At 41.1% G+C, this 17,365-nt stretch overlaps 1 protein-coding gene across 1 annotated transcript in view; it reads right to left on the bottom strand.

Annotated features, from left to right (window-relative positions):
• Positions 1–17,365, bottom strand: part of LOC144693703 (SH2/SH3 adapter protein NCK1-like) — a 219,903-nt gene that overhangs the window by 62,033 nt on the left and 140,505 nt on the right. The window contains exon 3 of the mRNA XM_078563614.1: positions 8,976–9,219. Within this exon, the coding sequence (XP_078419740.1) occupies positions 8,976–9,201 (226 nt within the window). The 5' untranslated portion in view covers positions 9,202–9,219. The remainder of the gene's footprint in view (positions 1–8,975; positions 9,220–17,365) is intronic.

Here is a 17,365-nt window from a genome sequence, read left to right as displayed (position 1 = left end):
GTCCCACTCCAGGACTTCAGCACAAAAGTAAGACTGACACTCCTTGCAGCACTGAGAGAGTGCTGCAATGTCTTTCAGCTGGGACGTGAAACTGAGGCCCCATCTGTCCTCTCAGGTAGGCGTTAAAGAGCCCATGATACTATTTCAAGAGCAAGGAGAGTTCAAGGTGTCCTGGCCAATATTTATCCATAAATCAACATAATGGTCATTATCACATTGCAGTTTGTGGGACCTTGCTTTGGGCAGGTACTGTTGTGATTCCTACATTTCAAAAATCAATAAACTTCAAAAGTACTTCATTGGCTGCAAGGTGCTTTGGGGCGACTGTGGTCATGAAAGGTGTTACATAAATGCAAGCCTTTCTTTTTTTGTTAAACTTTTCCAGTATAATGGCCTTTAGGGGCAGCTCCAGAAAGGTTCTTGAGTTTATTATAGAACTACCAGTGAGTGGCTGTTAATAGATGGGTGGCCTTTAAAATGGATCTCTGTATGCCCTGTAGTTGCTGCAACAAAAGTTACACTTCTTTTGTCCAGTTTGGTATGCAGACAGTAAAAATGTCTTTTATGGTAACCTAGTTTCAAGACAGATAGAGCACTTTGTTGAAAATCTAAATGGTGGCTCAGACTATCTGAATCACAGCCCACTAACCTCTCCAGTATCTTCTGTTCTAAGTATGAATTTGATTGTGCGGATCTAATTATTGTGAATGAGAATGGTTATTGGCAGCATGGCATTAGATTCCAAGCAGGACATCTTTACATGCTCATTACCATTCTATGCAGCGCTACTTTGGGAATTCATCCAGTGTGATGAGGCAAACTGGCACTTAATTTATGATAGTTGTTGCGTATTAGGATAATCAAGTTGGCATTTGGATAAATCCCAAAGACGAAAGACAAATCGCAAGCCACTATCTCATGGTTTATCAAAATAAGATAGCCAAGATTCAATTTGCTTTATTATCTTCAAAGAAATTTATTATAAATGGAGGGAAATTATCCCCCCAAAAAAATAGCTCGCAAGAGACCATCATCTCAAGAGCTTGTCCACTGAAGCTGAGAACACAAACGACTCATACTGTACACTGTGGAATGACTATATGCAGCTAACTACTTGTGTTAGATAGGTATTTATTTTCTGTGGATCACTGTAAATAACTCTGATCAGTAGTTTTAGCCTGCACAAAAACAATTTAGCTTTGATATTTTCCACCTTCTAGATTCACAAGAGATATAGTGGGCAATGTGGATACTCCCCACAGGTAATTTAGACCAGGGAAACCTCAGTGACTCTAGGGCAGGGAGGGGAAAATAAGCCATGGTGTGCAACTTAATCAATATCCAGCAACTTTGTGTTGTAAATCGTGCATGTGAAGTGGAGGGATCGGGCAAGCTGTGACACAAGAAGTTAAAAGAATAGTTTATCAACTCATCATTTAGCTCACATAAAGAATGGTCACAAGGATAAATTACTGGAAGCGCCCAAACCCCCCATGGAAACTATACCCCAAAGAGTTAACCCCTTGCCAGAAGAAATGGAGAGGAGAGGAGGAAACTGCCAGGAAAAGTAGGGGATGAAACAGTGAGCATATTAGCAATGTTCTCACTGAAGTGAAACCTGGTAGACAGTCATAATTCGTTTCCATCAACATTTAGAGATCTTTCATATTCATAAGATTTGTATTTTACTGAACGCTACAGATTTGAAGCTGCCAAATGGAAGTCCCTTTGCATAATACACAAAACCACTACCTGGTTTCACCAATGGGTGTCATCATCCCCAAAATCAACCAGCCAAGATAGAATACATCCAAATCAGTGGTTGTACTTTTTTTTTTTGCAAAGATAGGAAGAGGCAAGTTTGAAACTTGTTTGATACTCTGCAGTTTCCACTAAAAGTAGATATACAACTGTATGAAAAATTATTCAAGAGTATTTTGACATTTAAGAGCATAGTAATAAAATATTACTTCAAAAGACATTTAAGGCGGAAACTAACAATTTTGTCAGCCAAACAAAATAGAAATTCTAGTATTTTAGGAGCCCTTTTCAGTTAATATGAGCAATTTGACTAACAAGCAGGGAACTTCCTCCTCTGTCTTTCAGTGTTTAAAACTATGGGCAGAATTTGGCCGTCGGTGAGCAGGGGATGGGGCCCACTCGCCGACGTGTAAAATGATGCAGGATGACGTCGGGGGTTCCCCCTGACATTCTCCCGCCCCATTTAAATTTTCAGGGAGGCGGAGGCACAGCTGTGCCCTTCCGACCTGTCAATGATCATTTAAACAATTAAAGGAGCTGCCCGTCCAACCTTAAGGTTGGTGGGCAGGCCAGGAGCCCTGGCGGGCAATAGAAAAAACATGAAACCTCATTCACCAGCTGGATGAAGTTTCACGTAGGGAATTATAAAGTTTAATAAACTTATAATGTAAATTATGAACATGTCCCATCTCATGCGACATTGTCACATGAGGGGGACATGTTAGGGAATTTTTAAAAAAAATTTCATTTTTTTTTGAAGTGGAAGCAATCTCCCTGAGGCAGCACTAAGCCTCAGGGAGATGTGCGCTCTTTCGTGTGCATGCGCAAAAGAGCGCACTCTTGCTTTTGGGGAATCCCCCCCCACCGCCCACACAGGAAGCGCCATAGCGTTTCCCACTGGACATCACGCTGGGCGGGCCTTAATTGGCCCGTCCACGTAAAATGGCAGTGGGGCCCGCTTCTCCTGTGGGGATCGGCTCCCTAGCCGCCAGAGGTTGGGTTGAGCCCACCCGCCCAGCAGGCAGAAAATTCTGCCCTATGTTAAACTTGAAGCTGTTCTCCTTTAACATAGCTCAAAACGTTAGAATTTGGGTAACATCTTTGGACTGGCTAAGCCTAAAAAATTGCTTTTTCTGACTTGGAACAGCTTAAATTCAAAATGCTAACGTAGGTAGAGAGTGACATAAAGGATTCTATTCATTGAATACTCGGTGAATTTATTACAGGAGAAACTTCATTGAGAGGAATTGTATGCTCCTTCCTTCCCAGTGTGCTACTGATCTCAACTGGATCAACAGCAAGGAGGCACATATATTTCACTGCCTTCAATAGCAGTTGTCTAGACTCACAAAAAGTCACAACCTGGATGCCAGAAGTGTGGTCATTACTTCCTTTCAAGTGATTCTGCTGCTCTTGTTCTTCTGAGCTGTAGAGATCCCAGGCTTGGAAGGTGCATTGATAGGACAGCATGTGTGAGAGGCCCTCTTTATTAATCCATTAACATGTGCAACTGAGTGAAAGTTAGATAACCAAAACGAGTGGCTGCTTCTATTCAAAGTCCAGAAACCACGCAACATTAGGTAAAAACTGGAGTCTTTTCACAGCTTACCAAAGAGGTAGCTAGCCCTTGTTTGAGGCTTTTAATTTCCAATAATGTGAAGTTTAAACCTCTCTCTGGAACACTCGAGTGCATAATGCAATTGAAATTACTGAACCATCCCAAGGATAAATAAAAATAAATAGTGAAACAAATAAATAACCCAGCTTTAAATGCTTATGTTGAAGGTCACAGAACTGTACATCATCAAGACGACATTCACAGGACAAAAACATCACAAGGGCACAATGGTTGTGCTTTCCATCATGCAGAGTAACATATTGAGGGGGTTTTGTGATTTTCAATCTGCCAATCAGTTGTTCAACATAAATTAAAGTCATGTGTGCGCAGAGGACTTGCATCACTGACATGAATGGAACTCTGTTCCCTCTCTGCAGGGCTAACAGAAAAGTATTTAGAAAACAGTGGTCTATTGCATAGGGGAGGGGGGGGTGATTTCAACTGGGATTTATTGAACTGACATTCCAACTGGATGCAGTGAACTGCAGAAGTAAAATTAGCAATACCTGCAAAATTAGACTGCCATGTGGCAAATTGTGATAGTGCACACTACTTCCAATCTTAAAAGGAGTTGTCAACAATGCAGAGATGTTAGGATTGAGATTGCTTTGAACCCCATTTAAATAAATGAAATTGTGTCAAGTTTTAAGAGGCACATTTTAAAAAGGCTGCACTTTTAAGGAAGCACAAGTGAGTCATACAACAAATCAGAGACTTTAGGTTCCATTTACCAATCAGCCATGGATCTCAGTGGCAGGTCACAAGCTGTTTTAATTAAGGGTTAGAAGTAAGCTAAACATCTCAAAACCCATACCTAAAAATCAAACTGGTTCAATTGAAGGTTCAGCTTATAATGAGTCAGGCATTCTATTTGTTTAAGCAAAAAATATTTGACACTGTTTCTTCAAGGTTCAGTGAATCAAGATGGCAAATTCTTTTCAGTTTAACTTTACAATTAGTGGGGAACACACTGGCTGTTGTTCCACTGCAATTAACGTCTAAATCCAAAATGAAGAAGTTTGATTAAGAACAATCACCTCTTCACAGTGTAACATTCATCTCTTTCATCTGTCATAAAAATCATGATATAAACTTCTAATAAGAATGCAGTATAATTTTCATGTTTTATTCATGAAACAATATACTTTTCCTGAATACTTTTTGAATTGTTCAGGACGTTTTCATTTATCTGACAGAGAGAGAGAAATTGAAATAAGGATAACCAAGTTGCCAAAAATTTAACATGTCACCTTGTGGCTCAATTGTTTGACAATTGTTTAGCTCAACCCAACTTCTTTATCTTGGACTGAGAGATTAATTGAAGTAAAGCTTCATGATTTTTTTTAAAAAAATGTCAGATGGTTCCAACTATAATTATTTGTTAACAGACTGTTACCAAACTTGTCCCCAGTAAAACCTTTATAATCTCCCATCCTCATTTTCCTCTTGGTAAGGCCCCTGGTCTTCACTACCTCAAATCCAAGGGTTGCTGATTTGAGCAGATCTTGTGCAGAATTAGTTTGGCCATACATTGCTAGAAATGGCTGGACCGCGCCAGCCACAATGTGGCCTCACTGTCCACTGCCTCTGTGTTGCTAGGTGTTTTTCCAAAATCCAGTCTTAAATGAGCTATTACTTCCATCGACTAAACACTGGAGAGATGAAAAAGGGCTCATTTTCATTCCCTTGAGTAAACTACACATGCTGGCCACCAATTCCATCTCTCTCCCTGGTCACTATCTCAGGTTGAATGAGACTTTTCTCAACCTCTGCATCTGAAGCTGTGATTCTGTATACTCCATATCACAACAACAATGTGTACTCACCATAAAATTGCCTTCTTCTGTCCCTGCCTCAGCCCAACCAATGTTGATTCTCTCATCTATGTCTCCGTCACCTCCAGACTCAATTATTCCAGTGCTCTCCAGCTTACTTCCCATCCTCCACATACTGTACACTTCAGCTTAACCAAACTCTGCTGCCTGTGCCACAGTGCTTGCTCACCTATGTTGGCTCACAGTTCCCAATTTTTAAAATTTCCTCCCAGTGTATAAACTCCTTCATGGGTCTCAGAGTCCTCATCTCTTACCTTCTCCAAACCTACAGCTCTCCTAAGAACTTTACATTCCTCTTGACTCTGGTCACATCTGCGTTGTCCCTTCCATTTGGCTCACTGGCTGTCATGCCTTTCAGCCCTTTAGGTCCCACACGCTGCATCACCATCCCTCACTTCTCTTTTTGAACCCTCCAAAAAACAAACTTTTCTTTTATTTTATTCATTCACAGGATGTGGGGTTTGCTGGCTAGGCCAGCATTTATTGCCCATCCCTAGTTGCCCTCGAGAAGGTGGTGGTGGGCTACTTTCTTGAACCGCTGCAGTCCATGTGGTGTAGGTACACCTACAGTGCTGTTAGGCAGGGAGTTCCAGGATTTTGACCTAGTGACAGTGGAGGAACGGCAATATATTTCCGAATCAGGATGGTGTGTGGCTTGGAGGGGAACTTCCAAGTGGTGGTGTTCCCATCTATCTGCTGCCCTTGTCCTTCTAGATGATTGTGGTTGTTGGCTTGGAAGGTGTTGTCTTGGTGAATTCCTGCAGTGCATCTTGTAGATGGTACACACTGCTGCTACTGCGCGTCGGTGGTGGAGGGAGTGAATGTTTGTGGATGTGGTGCCAATCAAATGGACTGCTTTGTCCTGGAGAGCGTCAAGCTTCTTGAATGTTGTGGGAGCTGCACTCATCCAGGCAAGTGGAGAATATTCCATCACACTTCTGACTTGTGTCTTGTAGATGGTGGACAGGCTTTGGGGAGTCAGGAGGCGTGTTATTCGTCGCACGATTCCTAGCCTCTAACCCGCTCTTGTAGCCACAGTATTTATATGGTTAGTCCAGTTCAGTTTCTGGTCAATGGTAACAACCCACCACCCCCCACCCACCCCACCACCCCCCACCCACCCCACCACCCCCCACCCACCCCACCACCCCCACCACCCCACCCCACCACCCCACCCCACCCCACCACCCAGATGTTGATAGTGGGGGATTCAGTGATGGTAATGCCATTGAATGTCAAGGGATGATGGTTAGATTCTCTCTTGTTGGAGATGGTCAGTGCCTGGCACTTGTGTGGTAAGAATGATACTTGCCAGTTGTCAGTCCAAGCCTGGATATTGTCCAGGTCTTGCTGCATTTGGACATGGACTGCTTCAGTACCTGAGTCGCCATAAATGGTGCTGAACATTGTGCAATCATCAGCAAACATCCCCACTTCTGACCTTATGATGGCAGGAAGGTCATTGATGAAGCAGCTGAAGATGGTACCCTGAGGAACTCCTGCAGTGATGTCCTGGAACTGGGGTGACTGACTTCCAACAACCATAAATTAGTGAACGATAGGTTTTTACAACAATGGTTTCTTGGTCAGCGTCAGACTTTTTAATTCCAGATTTTTATTGAATTCAAATTCCACGATCTGCCGGGGTTCGAACCCGGGTCCCCGGAGGCCCTGGGTCTCTGGATTACTCCACAGTGGACAATACCACTGTGCCATTGCCTCTGGTCACTTTTCCCAATACCTTCTTATTTCTGATTATGACTCTTTGAAGTGTCTGGGGAAGCTTTTCTACATTAACAGTACAATAAAAATGAAAGTAACAGTTGACATAAAGTGAGGGAAAATCCCACATCTTACAAAATCATGAATTGCACCAAAGCTAAGTATAGCCAATAAGGAAGGCAGCAAAATTATATAGTGCAGTCCAACAAATGGGCTTTTACTAAGAATACATCAATAGGAAGGGAATGATAAGCAATGCATTATGTTGCTGGATTAGTATTCCAGAGGCCTAGACTAATAATCCAGAGAAAATAAGTACAAATCTCACTCTGGCCGCTTGAGAATTTGAATTCAATTTTTTAAAATTTGGAAAACAAACCATGATGCCCATGTCACAACATTGAATAAGATTGCCTACTGTAAGTTTGAACATCCTAAACTATCAAAATCCTACATAATTTTAAATCAACTTTTAGCATTTCGTGTTCAATGGTGGGTAGAAAAGTGGGATTAATAAGAATGGATCATGAACACATCTGGAAGCAATTCCTCAAATGACTGGACCCGTAGGCAAGCGAAAGTCAAAACACACACTCGTCCACAGTCGGTGTTCTCTGGAGGTGCAGGGTAATGTTTGTGGAGTCATTTTTGATTTACATTATTTTGCTTCTGCCGTTTTTCACAGCAAGAACACGCTAAACTGTTACCAGCATAACTCAATCAGTTTTGCACGGATGAAGAACAGAGTTGAATCTGCGCAGTCATCCACTATTGAAAACACTTCACCGCAGAATACTAAAACTTGCCATACCATTTTCCTATGCTACTTGTCAGCAAAGATCGTCATGGACGTGCATCAAGATACAAATATAGGCAGAATTATAGTTTAAGGATTAATTTCACATAGATTACAGATGATTCAGAGTGTATTACAATCTAGAAGTTTAGTGAAAAATTTTGAGGTTTACAGTAGCTAATACATATTGAAATCATATTACCATTTTTCCAAAATTGATTATTTTCTGTTACACAATTTAATTTTTTTTAAATTTGGAAGAAGTATCCATGATTAGCTGTGCTTGAGCAGAAATTACCCATTTGCCTTGCACTTGGAAATAAAGGCTGTAATGTATTCTATCAAGTTAGTCTATTAATAAGCAAAATGTACTCTAAGTTCAATCTGCACTGAGAGTATTATGAAAAGAAGTGGCTACAGGAAAGTAAAAGAGATTGTGCAGCTCTGCGTCTTCAAATAGTTAAGTGCTTATCTTAAAACTCTTTTTTAAAAAATGCACATTACCAATTCTGGTATATATAAGCAAAATAATTGATTGCTTTGCAACAAGTGTACATAACTCTTTCTGAAAGTACTTATTTAAGGTTATGTTTTAGAATGAGAGAATTTCTAGTCCATCTGCATTCTATCTTACTTATTTTTACGTGTTGAGTTTATGAAAACAACTTAAAAAAGGAACAGATGTTTGCAAGAGCATTACACTCAGCGGCACAGTATTTTTATTGTATATAGTTCCTCCATTATCACTCACCCAACTGCTCAGTTTCGGTCATTTAAACACCCACTGGGGTCTCTAGCTTTCAATGCTGCAATAATTCCCTCTTGATTACAGCTGCTTACATTCATAATTTGGTGTCACACTCCATGACAGGAAAAGTTTTCAATGAAGACATAATTTGTATTTTGAATTTACCTCAAAGAGTTTTAAAAAATCAATTAGTGGCCATAAAAAAGGCTGCTAAAGCCACTGTGCTATGAACAAAGCACTCTGGCTCAGAATTACACAATGCTACAAAAATAAATTTTAAACAGAAAACAGGCTGTTTTCTTTACAAATGCTCCAGTTTTACTTACAAACTGCATGTTTACCTATTTTAACCCTTTTACCCAAAAGCAGAAACAGGGTACATTTGCTGGATATACATTTTCAAGGTTTCCTACCTGTTAAGGATACGTTCAATACACTCATTTGATGAATTGACTGTCAGAATACTCCAGCATATGACACCAATGACAGACTTACCCAAGGTATCCTTTAGATTTTTCACAATAGAAGCTTTCCTAGCACTGTTCTTTCTTTCCACATAATTTGAAGGTACAAAGCCAGTTCTGTTTGTGGAGTTTCGAACACGCCACCATGACTTGGAGTCATCTAATAGCCATAATCGTTCATTCTTCTTTATGTCCAGCTCTTGCTCCTGCTGGGCCACATAGTCAAACTTGGCAATCACTATCACCTCTTCCGTCATCTTCCCGTTGGTTCAGCACTGCAAGTTCAAAGAGAAAGGGATTATTATTGTAACAGAATCCTGCAAAAAGACTGCAGAATACCATGCTCAAAACATTCCAAGGAAGGGAGCTCACTTGTATACATCCTTTAAAAAGCTAAAAGAAAGAACAAGCTCAAAGGTGTGAATGCGCTTAGTTAGGATTGTATATAGAAGGTTTGAGGAATGCAAGTTCAAACTCAAATGTAATATTTGAACTCATTGCCAAAAGATAGTTTAAAAAAAACTTTAATGATTTCAAATAGAAAGTTGATAAAAGAAAAAAACATGTTGGGATAATAATTCAAGTATTATTTTCCATTTACTTATGTAGTTAATCCAGCATAGCCAACAACCTTTTTTTGACCGGGAAAGTTTTCAATGTTGTCACTGAACCAGAAGGTTGTGAGTTCAAGCCCTACTTCAGAAACTTGAGCACATAATCTAGATGGAAACTTCATACAGTACCAAGAAAGTTCTGCACTGTTGGAGATTCCATCTTTCACAAAGACATTTAACTGAGATCCTTGGTTGCCCTTTCAGGTGGATGTGAAAGATTCCATGCCACCATTTGAAAAAAAAAGCAAGTGAGCTCTACTGGTGTCTGAGCCAACATCACAAACAGATTATCTGGTAATTAATCTAAAGGTCAGTTACAAATTGGTATCGTTTTTCCACATTACAAAGACAATTGACATAACTGTGAGACTTTAAGATTTTGAAAAGCAGCTATATAAATGCAAGTTTTTCCTTTTTTCAATGTCCATACTTTAAAAAAAGCCTGCTAAAGCCACTGCATTATGAACAAGGCACTCTGGCTCAGAATAACACACTACAAAAGTAATTTTTAAAACAGGAAACAGCCTGTATTTTTTACAATTGCTCCAGTTTTACTTACAAACAGCATGTCTACCCATTTAAATGATGCACGATGAGATCGGGCGTGCGTCCGACGTCATCACGCTCTTTCGTTTGGCTGGCATGCACCAAAGTCGGCTGTGTGCCTGCCGATATGTAAACAGCCTATTATGGCCATTAAGGAAGTAATTAATGTAATTGTTAACACTGCCCGTCCAATCTTAAGGCTGGCAGGCTGACAAAATGGCCAAGCGGCCTTCACATTTTTCAGGAAACCTGATCCACGAGCAGGATGAGGTTTCCTAAAGCTTTTATTAATTAAATTTTAAAAATTTCCTAAATATAAAAACATGCCCCATCTCATGTGACACAGACACATGAGGGGACATGTTTAAATAAATTCTCAATCCGTTTATTCATTAATTACAATAGCGATTTGATCTCCCTGATGCAGCTCTGTGCCTCAGGGAGATTGGAGCGCTCTTTTGCGCTTATGCGCGAGAGCTCTGGCCCTGAATCTCTCTCCTCCCCCCGCCCGCACAGGTAGCGTTGAGCACTATGGCTCACATCTTATGTTGGGTGGGCCTTAATTGGCCCGCCCACGTAAAATGGCGGCGTGGAGCCAATCACAGGCAGCGACTGGCTCCGCGACAGCCCGTTCCTGCCGAGCCCACCCGGCGAATGAAAAAGTCAGGCCATGGAGACTTTGCCAAGAATGCCAGAATTTTTTTTCAATATATAAATTGACCTACATAGAAAACCCATGAAACTGATAAGTAAATAACCGTATAGCCTTTCAGCGGAAGGAAGATTTTTTTTTATTCCACTGAATGCTCCCCAGTTTATTAGTCAACATCTGGAAAAATGGATTGCTCTTGTTTCCAACAGTATGGAGCACCCTGCAGTTGGCAAGTGGACGTAAAGATCCCATGGTACTATTTTGAAGAGAAGGGGCATATATTGATACTATGATCCCTGCCAGAATGGGTAATTCCCTCACCAATCATGCCTGGAGAGCACACTGTTGTAAATGTCAGGGATTGAATTTACAAAATTCAAAATTTATATGCAACTATCCTCCACTCACTGGTCTGAGTGTAAGTTGGGAGGCAGAGCGGAAGTGAGTGTGACTTCCACTCAGGGACAGGGCGGCTGGCTGTATGCAATCTCTTACCAGTCAACTCATTAGATATGCATTCACGAAGAGCATGGTGAAACTTGTGGCAGGGGTGGGCAGAACGTCAATGCCCCCGCCATTTCCACCTCAGCTGGACTACAACTAGAAGTAATGCAGGGCTGCCTGGAGCCAGTATCATGTATGCCTAAGGTGATTTGTGAACCAATTGCAGAAATCTATGTAGTCAGCATATTCTTTGAAGCTGTCCCTCTGGTCCTGAACATTTCAGCCAATAGGAAACCCTATAGCTAGCATCGGGCTACACCTCACCTTCCCCCACCCCACCATGGTGAAGTCTGTCGTGGAGGACCACAGATGAGCTTTCCTCTTGTCCATACATCCATGTGCGTGGAGGCTGAGGTAATGAAAGCCATGTCTGTGCACCCTCCTTCAAATACTACTGGGCTTCCCTCCATCACCTTCAAGACACATTCAAGAGACCCTCTCTTGCTATCATGGAAGTACCACTCACCCTCTTATCAGCCATGACCTGGAGATTCTAAACCAGCACACTGTCGCTGCCCCGGGGAGCTAACCCCTGCCTCCCTCCCTCCATCCCTGACCCTGCCTTGGTCAACTTGAGTTGCCTTGAGCACAGACTTTATTGCTGCTCTTGCTTGCAGGGATCTTTACTTGCTGGGATCTCAATGTTATGAGACCCATAAGTCAGGGAGAAAACCTGCTGCCATGTGGGCTTCACCACAGAGAGGAGAGCACACCTGAGCATGGTTCTCATGCAGTTGATTCATGATTATTAGGGTGTCCCTCTAGTCAGCCAATTGTGTTCATCTTTAACTCCACCCACCTGAAAAGACCCTCCTTCCACTTCGAGGATTCACATCTACAAGCAACTGTGTTGTGAAGAAAAACCATGAGAAAATGGTGCATGTAACTTTCCAGACATGCTACACCACTTTTACCCTCCTATCACCCACCAAATTTCACCCCCATCACCCTTGACCTACCCAATACAACCATTCCACTCCTGTTAACCTTCAGCCTATAAACCATCACCCTTCATATGCATTCTTTCCCCTCTGAGCCTACACCCACTACTGTCCCAGTGCCAGCCTGACCCCACTTATCCACACCACCTGTTTTGTAGGTTTCCGTGACTCCCCTACCCAACCATGAGACCATCCGCTACCCAACCATGGCCCTGTACCTGCCACTCTACCACGTCCCACGACTCCCTCTCACTGCGACTGCTCCCTCAGCTGCCCAGTAGCCTCAGTTCAACCCCATGACCCCACACTAGACAGTCCCGACCCCGCCTATCTCTTTTCCTCACCATCCCTGCACAGAAACTCCAGCCCAACCCCAACCCCCCACCTATTCACATGACCTCCACTTCCAGCATGCAAGGCCCTTCCCTCTCTCCCTGCCTCCGTCCCTCCCCCGGACTCCCTCCCATCTTTGGCTAGCCTCCCTGCCCCCTACCCCTTAGACAGCCACTAGCCAATCTTTGTCTCATTAAACAACACTCCCCAAAGAGGAAAAAAAGTGGCTACTCAGTGCAACTCCAGCAAGTTGACTACCTCAGCTCCTGCACACCATTTATATGCAGTTGTAAAACTTACGGCTCGTATTTCTTGTTTGATGATAACTTAATTGGGAACAGGAAATTAATTCTGGCAAGCTGGCCTTTTAATTAGCATGCATGACATGCAGATGCATGCAGATGAGTTTCCCAATGCATCTTCAAACTTCCTTGATCTTAACTGCAAAAGTTCATTCTGCTGTCGGGAAGCTGATTTTTGGCTTACCGCTGAATTTAAGTTCCCCCACCTGCCTTGCTCTCCACTCTCAGGAGCAGGACACGATTCTGCTCACTGTATTTTGTTAGAGAAATCACCATGCTTTTATTGGGAGATGCTGCTGCTGTTTCAGCCATGCATGAGTTCTGTGCACTGCAGCTCAGAGATTCTTTTTAAATCGGCTCTGTAAACAGAATTTGCTCTAAGCCCTGCTCAGTCCCACACCGCTTCCAACCCACAGGCTGGCAGTGGGGTCAATAGTCATACCACTTTTACAGTCACTACACTTCAAAAGTACTTCATTAGCTCTAAAGCACTTTGGGATGTTCTGAGGTCATGAAAGGTGTTACATAAATATAAGTACTTTGCTTTTATTGATACGAGCAGCTGGAAGCAGTCAGTAGTGCAAAGAAATGTCTCTTCATTATTGGGTGCCTGCTGAAACATTTTTCAATGTGGATCACCAATTTGCACGGAAAGTAAAAGAGAATTATCCTAAACAACATTTCTTCTGCCATTGTTACATCTCGTAACATCCCATTTAAGTAATAAACAAGAGCACAAAACTCAAATTATTATGCACAATTAGCATCCACCTAAAGAGTATATCACTTTACTAATGCTATCTTTTGAGCACAATACAGGCTTTAAAACACAAAAACAAACTGAATCCAGGACAAGTAACAATGGAATAATGCAATGAATTTCCATTACTAATGCTAATTTTGTTTTGCAAGAAGCTTCAAAATTCTTGACCTCAGCATTGCACGTCATTTAAATACAAACAAATCTTCATTAAGAAATGCATATTCTCTCAGTTCTTTGAAATGATTTGATTTGTGCTAGTGTAGCTTTATTAAAATCCAAACAGAAATTGTTTTGAACAACAGCCAAGATATGGTTTCTACATATTACTTAGGCGCTATCATCACCTGTACCAGGAAGATTTTGATACAAAAGGAGGGAAGTAATGGGAGGAAGCTTCAAGGAGCGGTACAGAGCCATTGAAAGTTTGTTTTCAAAATACAAAAAATTTGTTAAATCACAAGGCAAAATAGTAGTTTTGATAGTTTAAATTCAGGCAAATTATTTCCATTGGCCAATGAATTATCAACTCGTGTGTGTAAATATATGGTTGCCAAAAGAACAGATGGAGGGATTAAACATTTGTCTTTAAGGGTAGGAAAGGCAGGTTAGGTCCTATCACAAATAGTATTGAAAGCAGGATCCATACGGGCTGTTAGAACAGAAGTGATAAAGGCAAAATGCTCAAAATACACCCCTTGTGCAATGTAAAATTCTATGGCTGTAGTCAAAAGTGGTAGCAAATTTAAAATCGGTACAAAAAAATAAAATTGCATTATCCAGTTGTACTTTACAGTACGATATACTGGGAATTTGTAGGCAAACAGCAGGAGGAAGACAAAATAATGTTCAGACGAAGTTAAGTTTGTCTCAACATTATGGGGTATGGGGGAAAGGGCTGTATGCACCAGCTATACATTTTGTTAAACTCAATACACTCAAGAAAAGGTGGGGCCTAGATTCTGCTCGAACTGAAACCTCACCAAATCAGCAGCATTATAACATCAGGTGTGCAGAGGAAGCAGACCATGTATGCCTATGAACTGAAAAAAGTGGTTCCATATCATGACACCTCTAATCCTGGACAAAATGGAGATAATTGGGGTAACTTGCCTGTCAATTACTGCTATAAACACTTGGGATTGATTTTAAAAAGAATTATCTAAATTTCCTCTACTTAATTTCATTCTTATGGACAAATCATTCTTATTTTACTATGACACGTCACTGTAGTTTTAGTCAGGAGTTCTGTATCCAGTAGTTTGTAGACTCTTTTTAAATAGACTGTACACGGTTTGCCATAAAATCCTGTTTAAATGGACTTTGTTTGCTGCAAAATAGTTAGCCATGAGTTCTGCTGTAAACCACATCCCGTCACTCACTTATTGGTCAACATAGTAGTGTAAATGTATGCTGTGGAAAAAAGGGTAAAACAATAAACCTTTAAATGAAATTACATTTCAAGAGTCTACTCCACTATTGATCATAGCTTTCAACTTAAATATGTTAACAGAATTAAATTAAATTAAAAGTTTAAAAGAAACGCTGGAAACAAACAAGTGGTCAGTCAGGATCTGAGGAGTTTTGGATGCAATCTCTTCTTTTCCAATTCTATTCTCAGACTGAAACAAATCAGTCTGTTCTTGCTATGCAATCTGACTGACCTAATGTGGTGCTGTCAGTATTTTCTGTTTTTCCTTCATACTTCTAGGATCTACAGCATTTTGATTTAACAAGAACAATAAAATGAAACAGTCTTATTAAACTGCTGACCAGTGTTATGACTGGTCCCTGGGCAAGATTCCCCCATCTTGTTAAGATCCTGGATGAGGTACCCCAAATTGTTATGCTCCTGGGGAATGAGGGATGAACTGGCTCCCTTCCTTTATTAACCCCCTTGGTTGGTGGCAGCGAGGTTAATTTAAAAAGGATCCCTTCCCTCGTGGATATCTTTTCCCAGTCCAAAAGTATTTATGTTTTAAAAGGAGCCAATTTAACCAGGCTGTCTTGAGTCAAAAAAAAGGAGTTTATTAATTGCTAAACATGAGGAAAAATAATAAAAATGGAATACATATATACACAGGCTAGAAATGAGAAATTAAGTCCAAAAATAAAAGTTTAAAAAAGATATACAAATCAGTCCTAGGCTTGTCCGTGAGAAGTAGACAGCAAAATATTGCGGCTATTAAGTTGGGGCGATTCTGGTGGCGCTGATTTTGGCAGCTGAGCAGTTGGGTTGGAGATTCTTGGTTTTGTAGGTTAGCTGAAAAGAGTTACCCTGTTTCCTTTTCGACAGTGGCTTTGCTGACTTGTGACTTGCTTCCAGCAAACAGAGAGAGAAGACATTTTTATCTGCAAGCGCAGGGATGCCCAGCTGGTGTTCTTCAGCTGTGACCTTCACACCACACACACACCAGAATAGAATACCAGACTAGCATACAGAACTAGAGTTGCAGTTGGCTTTTTTAACCCCTTTCCTGGTGTATTCCTGGAAGGGAAAAAACAAACATGTCTTTCGCCCAGGTCTGTTTTCTTTTCAACTGAGTTCATGTTCACAGTCTGGGATATAACTCACCAGGTGGTGGTTTCAGCTGAGCTGGCAATCATTTTCCATTATCTCCGCAACCACAGATTAGTTCAGTTTGCATTGTATCTTTTCCTTTGAAGTGCCTCTGTCTGGAGTAGGCCATGTTACACCTTTTAGGCACGACATCCCATTGTCTCTGAACTAGTTGGTCAAGTAATCCACATAGGAATTTTCTGGTTACCTTACAGCCTCAACCAGCTTTTGCTTGTATGTTTTTTTTTTAAAAGCACATATCTTACTGACAAGTTCAATACGTCCATAAGTAATTTGGGGATAGGGTCTGAGGTTACAACACCAGCCAGCTTCCCTTTCTGACTCCTGTGCTGAAGGACATTGTAAATGCTTCCCTCTTCTAAGATACTACCCCTCTCCCTTTTAAAGTGTCATTATCATGCTCCTCCTCAAAATGCCCACCCTCAATCTCTCTGTCCATGCAAACTACTGCTCCATCTCCAACCTCTTTCCTTGCCAAATTCCTTGAAGGTGTTGTTGCCTCTGAAATCCATGTTCATCTTTCCCATAACTTCAGTTTAAATTTCTCCAAATATAGTTTCCACCCCACCACAGCACTCAAGCAATTTTAATCAAACCAATATTACATCCATCATTGTGATGCATTATCATTCCTTATCCTTCTCAATGTCATTCAGATTTTACATGATTACCCAGACACCAGGAAAGGGGTTTAAAAAAAGTCCTTTGGGATGATTTTCTCTCCAAAAGGGGCTATATAAATGCAAGTTTTTCTTGTTGCTATCAAAATATTTGCTCCGTTCATTGCCAATTAATTGTTTTCATGTTTACCTGGTCAATGCTTTACAAATTAATTTATTTTTAAAGAATATAAAATTTAGCACTTTTCCTCATAATCATGATTGCTTGGCAAATATAGTTTTTTTTTTGGAATTGAAGCCCCCATCACAATCTGAGTGAGATTCTAAACGTATGAAAACTGAATTTTAAAAAATGCAGCCTCCTTTCCCCCTCTCCCTGTCACACCTCAAAATGGCTATGGTCACAGCTTTTGGCAATTCAAGGACTGCCCACTCACTGGAGAATGAGAAGGGGCTTTGCTGCTTTTCCCTACCTTTATGAAGTGGATAGAGGGAGGGTAGTGGAGGAGGGGATAAAACCTAAACCTGCATATTTTCTGATGGAAGGTTTGGCCCAGGGATATTGATA

This window comes from Cetorhinus maximus, chromosome 19 (genome assembly GCF_964194155.1).
Source record: "Cetorhinus maximus chromosome 19, sCetMax3.hap1.1, whole genome shotgun sequence".
NCBI lineage: Eukaryota > Metazoa > Chordata > Chondrichthyes > Lamniformes > Cetorhinidae > Cetorhinus > Cetorhinus maximus.
This window is presented reverse-complemented; position numbering and strand designations above follow the sequence as displayed.